The 5,842-nt window shown below is 41.7% G+C and overlaps 1 protein-coding gene across 1 annotated transcript; it reads left to right on the top strand.

Annotated features, from left to right (window-relative positions):
* The first annotated feature begins 299 nt into the window (after positions 1-299).
* Positions 300-3,373, top strand: LOC308392281 (plasminogen receptor (KT)-like). The gene is made up of 4 exons (XM_080875254.1): positions 300-396; positions 1,773-1,903; positions 2,020-2,129; positions 3,023-3,373. The coding sequence occupies exons 1-4, from the start codon at positions 316-318 to the stop codon at positions 3,148-3,150; spliced, it is 450 nt and encodes a 149-aa protein (XP_080731380.1). The 5' UTR covers positions 300-315; the 3' UTR covers positions 3,151-3,373.
* Positions 3,374-5,842: the final 2,469 nt, after the last annotated feature.

Here is a 5,842-nt window from a genome sequence, read left to right as displayed (position 1 = left end):
AACAACAACACTTTCCCCTCTTTTTCTCTGGTAAAACCTTTTGGTGGGCTGCAAATACTTCCTCTGTGTAGACAGTAGTCGTGTTGTTATTCGCTAACTTAACGGGAAAGCTTAAAATGAGTTGAGGCTTAAAGCTAAAGCTGAAGTGAAGAGACACTGAAGGCCTGAAGAGGTCACTACATGCTGAAACAAATCCAGTTTGAAGCAGGTGGCTTTTCTAAGCCCAACTCTGGAATTTTGTTTGCTGCTGTGATGAGAGCAGAGCAGCATGTTTGAATGACTGCGTGTTTAATTCATAGAAACGCCAACGCAGCCATGGGTGTCCTGCTGTCCAAATCCATGGATGACAATTTAAAAAAGCAACAAGAATTCATGCTAACGAATGCACGGCTGCAGGTGAGTGAAAGTGCACCCACTCGCACATCACCTCTGACCTCTGCTGTGACATCTTTCACCATCTAGTGAAAGATGGGGAACACTCATGATTCATTTGGCATCAGCACAAAAATGAGAGGGAGATGGGCAGAATATTGAAGGAGCAGAGGCAGTGAAAGTGGATGAGTTCAAATAGCATCCAACCATCCAAAGTAACAGTGGGTGGAGACGAGTGTCAGCGGTAATTTGTGATGGATAGTTGCAGACTGAAAGGAAAGGTTTTCAAGATGCTATGATGTGTGGTTTGGAAAACTGGAGGTGACAGAGTTGAAGATGTTAAGATTTTTTTGTTTGGAGTGACCATGAAGGACATGATTAGGAATGAGTACATCAGAGGGCCATTTCAGGTTGAGCGCTTTGGAGACAAACTAACTAATAATGTGAAACTGGTGGCTGAGCAAAGATGTGCAGTGATCTTTACTTATGTTACGTATTTGTGTATATGGGCATATTGAACTGCTTCATTTTTATAAGATGGAGACCCTGCAGCATCTATGTACTTAGATGCTGGAGTGAGTTTCAGGATAGTTTATTCAAATTTAACATCCTCTATCTTCCATTTACTTCCTTTTTTGTGACCCAGATGAAGCCGTCATGAAAGCTGACCTTTCAGCGAACGTGTCACCCCATTTCCCGTTCCTGCAGCTCATACACATGGTGTGGAGGAGCGGGAAATGCTTTCTTTTCATAATTGCATTCTTCACTCATTCACAACATGGGCCGTTAAAGGGGGACACCCTTAAGTGTGCTCAGACTACTCACTAGTTTGTTTCAGCGGATGCTGGCTTTAAAAGAACAAACACTGTCAATTACAGAAGTCATTCCTGTAATTTCCATTGAACCTAAAGAGTGTACAGCCAAGAGTCGATGTCAGGAGTACGAAACACCCAGATTGTGGAGATGAAAAGTTTGTCACTTCCTCCTTCCCTAGAGCGTAGTGTTTGTAGTTGGCATGTTTACAGCAGTGGATTCCAGGGTTTAGTTTCATGACTTAAAAAAAATTCCAAAGAAACTTCTCAAGCATACATAGAAGTTCAGTCTGTGCTCCCAACTAATCACATCTCTGTTCACGTAATGTACACTTCCTACAAGTTTTTAGGGGCTTTTTTTTAAAAAGTACTAAGCCTTTGGTGCTTATGGAGATCTCTTTAAACTGTCTGTACTCTCATAAAACAATTAACTGATGAATCAGATGATTATTACAGCTCTGATCAACAGTAATTGACTGAAATTGATTATAACTGAAAATGAAATCTTACCAAGCAGGGAAAATTTTATTTCATCATTTCTTCTTAATTTATTTTTGTGTGTCTGTGTGCGCGCGTGCATGTGCCCAGATGGAGCGCCAGATTCTGATGCAGAACCAGATGAGAGAGCGGCAGATGGCGATGCAGATCGCCTGGTCCAGAGAGTTTCTGAAATACTTTGGCAGTTTCTTTGCGGTGGCCACAGTGGGACTAACTGCAGGGTGAGATTCTAACACCTCACAAAGATCTGACACAAACACACACAGACTCATCTCTGTGTTGTGCTTTTATCTTTGCAGTTAAATATTGTCTTCTGTTTATCATCATTTTTCTTTAGAGCTATTAAAAGAAAGAACCCAGGCATGCTGGCTCCCATCATACCTCTCAGTTTCATATTTGCCTACCAGATGGACAGCGCCTATGGAACGCTTATTAATCGTATGAGAGGTAAAGCTACACACTTACAGGCATCATCATCTTAAGGAAACCTGTTTAACATTTAAAAAGAGGGTGCACAGACGGGTAAATAAATCCTTATCAAGCATTATATAGTGATTCTTTGCTTTGGTTTTAGAGGATTATTTTACTTTGAACAGCAAAACACAGACTCACTATATCCAGAAAACACAGGCTCTAATATACAGTTAGGTCCATATATATATTTGAATACATGAATAGTGTCTGTTTACCAAAACAATTTCCACTTTCCGCTATGATGGGCATCTATATAATGTGTAGACGCCCAGCTTTCATATGAGAAAATCCACATTCAAATCGGATGAAGGTTTTGGAGTTCCGGCCCCTTAACGTGTGCCCCCCGCTTTTTAAAGGGACAAAAAGTAATTGGACATTTGACTGAAAGGCTATTTCATGGGCAGGTGTGGGCACTTCCTTTGTTATGTCATTATCAATTAAGCAGATAGAAGCCCTGGAGTTGATTTGAGGTGTGGCGCTTGCATTAGCACGATTCAAATGAATACATTTTATTTTATTTGTCCAGTTACTTTTGATGTCCTGAAATGATGGGATTGCATTTTAGTTCTCACATTTTTGTGCAATCTTTTTGTTCAACCCACTGAATTAAGGCTGACAGTCGGCAGTTCAACTGGATCTGAGTTAATTATATTTAAAGTTGTTATATTTAAAATTAATTGTGGTAATGAACAGAACCAAAATGCTAAAAAAGAAAAAGTCTCTGTCCAAATGGACCTTACTGTTTACCAAATAATGCATCTAAATGTTTAACAAATATTGTGTTTAGTTATTCATTAATGACATTTTTAAAAAAGATTGCAGTCACTAATTATACCCATTAAATGTGTTTTTCATGATGTCTTTAGGGGAAGCTGAGAATATCATGGAGACTGAAAATGACCGTCTACAGTTACCTCAAGGGACTCCAACCTTTGAGAGCATAGAGAAGGCCCGCCGTGCTAAAAGCAGCCTCAGCGCCTTCTTGGAGAAATAATGTAATTAGTTATTGTCTAACAGCGTGGTTCCAGAGAGGAGCTGCAGCCACTGTACATTTCGTTTTCAACAAACCACAAAGACGGGGAAGTGGCTCACAAAGAAACCTCAGGTTTAGCTGTCCAAAACATACCCACTCCCTAAACGATACACAACTATACTTTATGTAGCATTAAGGTAAAAGCGGCCTCAGCTCCTTCTTGGAGAAATAATGTAATAATTTATAGAACCAACGTCCTCTATCATGGAAAATTTTAAGGCTCTGCTATTTCTCTCTGTCAGGTTGACCTTATTGAACGAAAGGCTCCTGACTCTTTGGGCTTAAATTGTTAGAAGTTAATGTGTAAAGTTATGTCCTCTTTCATATTTTCCACAGCCATTCAGTGGACTGGAGTGGAGCATATTTCACAGTTTGAGTGTGAGAGGATTCCCCAACAGAGAAACAGTGAAACTAGCAGAGCCAGAGCTCAGCAAAGGCCAGAAATATTAAAGATCCTACTTTGTGCATCCTCAAAACACGCTGGCACTCCATCTTCTTGTGAGCCCTTGAGGGTCGGCCTCTGTTTCCTCCCAAAGTTGTGGGGGCCTGCTGCATCCTCCACATAATATCTGTGTGGCAACACTTGATGTCTACCAAGAAGAAGGAGAGGAGGCGGCACAAGCAGGACAAGCCGAAACAGTTGAAGGCACAGGTGCAGACGGGGAGCTTTCAGGAACCTGTGTCTGAGCCAAACTTGCTGCACAAGTGTCTCCTGAACAGCTACCTGCACGATGTAGTGCTGCAACTGAGACCCGCCGTTTGCCTTTTCTGGTCGGCGAGTGGAGAATCACACAGGCTGGTCTGCAAAGAGAGCTTTAGGATGCTTCCTCCCACTGTCCACTGCATCGTCCATCCACAGGGTTTGCAGGGCTGGCTCAACCCATGGCTGCCACACCACTAAGATGTTTTCAGAAATATGCAAGCATGCAACAATCATGTTTTACAGTCCTGTGGTCTCAGCCTCAGATGCTTATTAAATCACACAAAGCTCATGTAGAAACAAACGAACAAAATATGTTCTCCTTAATTTCTGTCAACCACACGTTTCCAGCTATCATGGTTGCTAGGCAACCTGGGCAGCGCGACGGAGGCTAGACCGTCCCATTTCACAAGCCTCGCACTTCCGGCCTTAGCGGTCTTTGAGTACACGGCCCTTGAGGACCATTGAGGCTGCGTACTTTAAGGCTGCAGACCCTGAATTGGGATACAGCCATAAAAACCATGAAAAAAAATATTGCCGTAATATGAAGCGATAGACTTTTTCATATCGTCATCCATATGTGTCGTTATATCGAACAGCCCTATTTTGAACTCTCCTCGTCCTTTGAGTGCGCAGTCGCCTTTGTTATATAGCAAGGTATCTAGAATGAATAAATATATATCCCGTTCATTTCAATGCGCATGATCTGAGCATGCGCGGAATGACACGGAGCTATTCTTTGATCCTTTGATCTTCTCAAAAGGGGAGACTGTGACGTGACGGTCGACCGCACGTCACAGTCTCCCGTGACGGTTGACGTCACCATCTCTGCCACATGAGTCCTTAAATAGAGGTGCTTTAACACAGTTTACCTTTAGGACGGCCGCACGTAGAAAACAGTTTTCATTAATCTTGCGCTTGTAGTTAGCAAATATAAATTAATCACGTCTTTCAATCGTACAATACTGCAAGAATTAAGGAAAGCAATAGAGAACTCCTCATCTGTAAACATGTCAAACTCCGTTTGGGGCGCAATTTGCACTGTGGGCACTTATGCTCACAAAATTATGAGAAAAACGTTGGGATTTGATGACCAACGTTCACCCACTGCTGACCAAACTGTATGCGAGGCACCTGAAGTTCGCTGTGGTAACCAAATTTTACACGCGGAACATGAGGTACCATTGCCAGATCAGCATATACCTGAACCCCGCTTCAGCAGCTGCAGAGGACAGCATAATCAGAATAGCGGTTTAAACCAAGTGTGTGAAATTCTTCACCCTGAACATATACAGCAGCAGCCTTCTGTGATTCAAAGACATCAGCTATGGGAAAATTCAAATCGAGATGCAGCAGACCCTGCTGAATCCAGGATCTCAGACCTAAGACCTAGTCAAAGAGTCTCAGAACACCATGATGAAATTGTGAACAGAGACAGGCCTCCTTTGGAAGGGAGAGAAGAACATAATGGGATTCTTCATAGAGGGGTTTCTATCATCAGGAGAGGAACTGGATTTTTAGGACAATCCATTACCACAGTGTCTAACATGTGCAAGTCAGCAATTGTGGCTATTTGTCCCAATAGAGGTACGAGAGAAGAACATTTTTGTACCTATAGGTAAATTTTTTTTTAAATGTTCCCTTAAAAGTACAATACTGGTCTTTAAAAGTCCAGAAATGCCCCTTTAAAGGTTCAATTTGAAATAAAGTACAAATCTGTACCATTTTGACCTGTACTGCAGTGACAGGGGCAGAATGTGGTAATGGGTCAGCATGGGAAAATCTGGATGGGCCTGGTTAATTGTAAAATTCATATGAGATGTGAGTGTGCTCATAAAAGCTACATGTTATAATCAAATCTGTTGGTCCTCTCCTCTGTACGTAAATTATCCTATGATGCAAAGAATATCTGTAACCTACCTTTGTGTAAGTTATGTTAAATTATATTAAAAA

This window comes from Rhamphochromis sp. 'chilingali' (assembly GCF_963969265.1).
Source record: "Rhamphochromis sp. 'chilingali' genome assembly, chromosome: 2".
Lineage (NCBI taxonomy): Eukaryota > Metazoa > Chordata > Actinopteri > Cichliformes > Cichlidae > Rhamphochromis > Rhamphochromis sp. 'chilingali'.
This window is presented reverse-complemented; position numbering and strand designations above follow the sequence as displayed.

Excerpts from the sequence above, each read along its gene's own strand:
- LOC308392281 (XM_080875254.1), top strand. The coding sequence starts at position 316 with ATGGGTGTCCTGCTGTCCAAATCCATGGATGACAATTTAAAAAAGCAA. Across the intron at positions 1,904-2,019 it reads ACAGTGGGACTAACTGCAGG|AGCTATTAAAAGAAAGAACC; the intron begins GTGAGATTCTAA and ends ATTTTTCTTTAG. Across the intron at positions 2,130-3,022 it reads GCTTATTAATCGTATGAGAG|GGGAAGCTGAGAATATCATG; the intron begins GTAAAGCTACAC and ends TGATGTCTTTAG.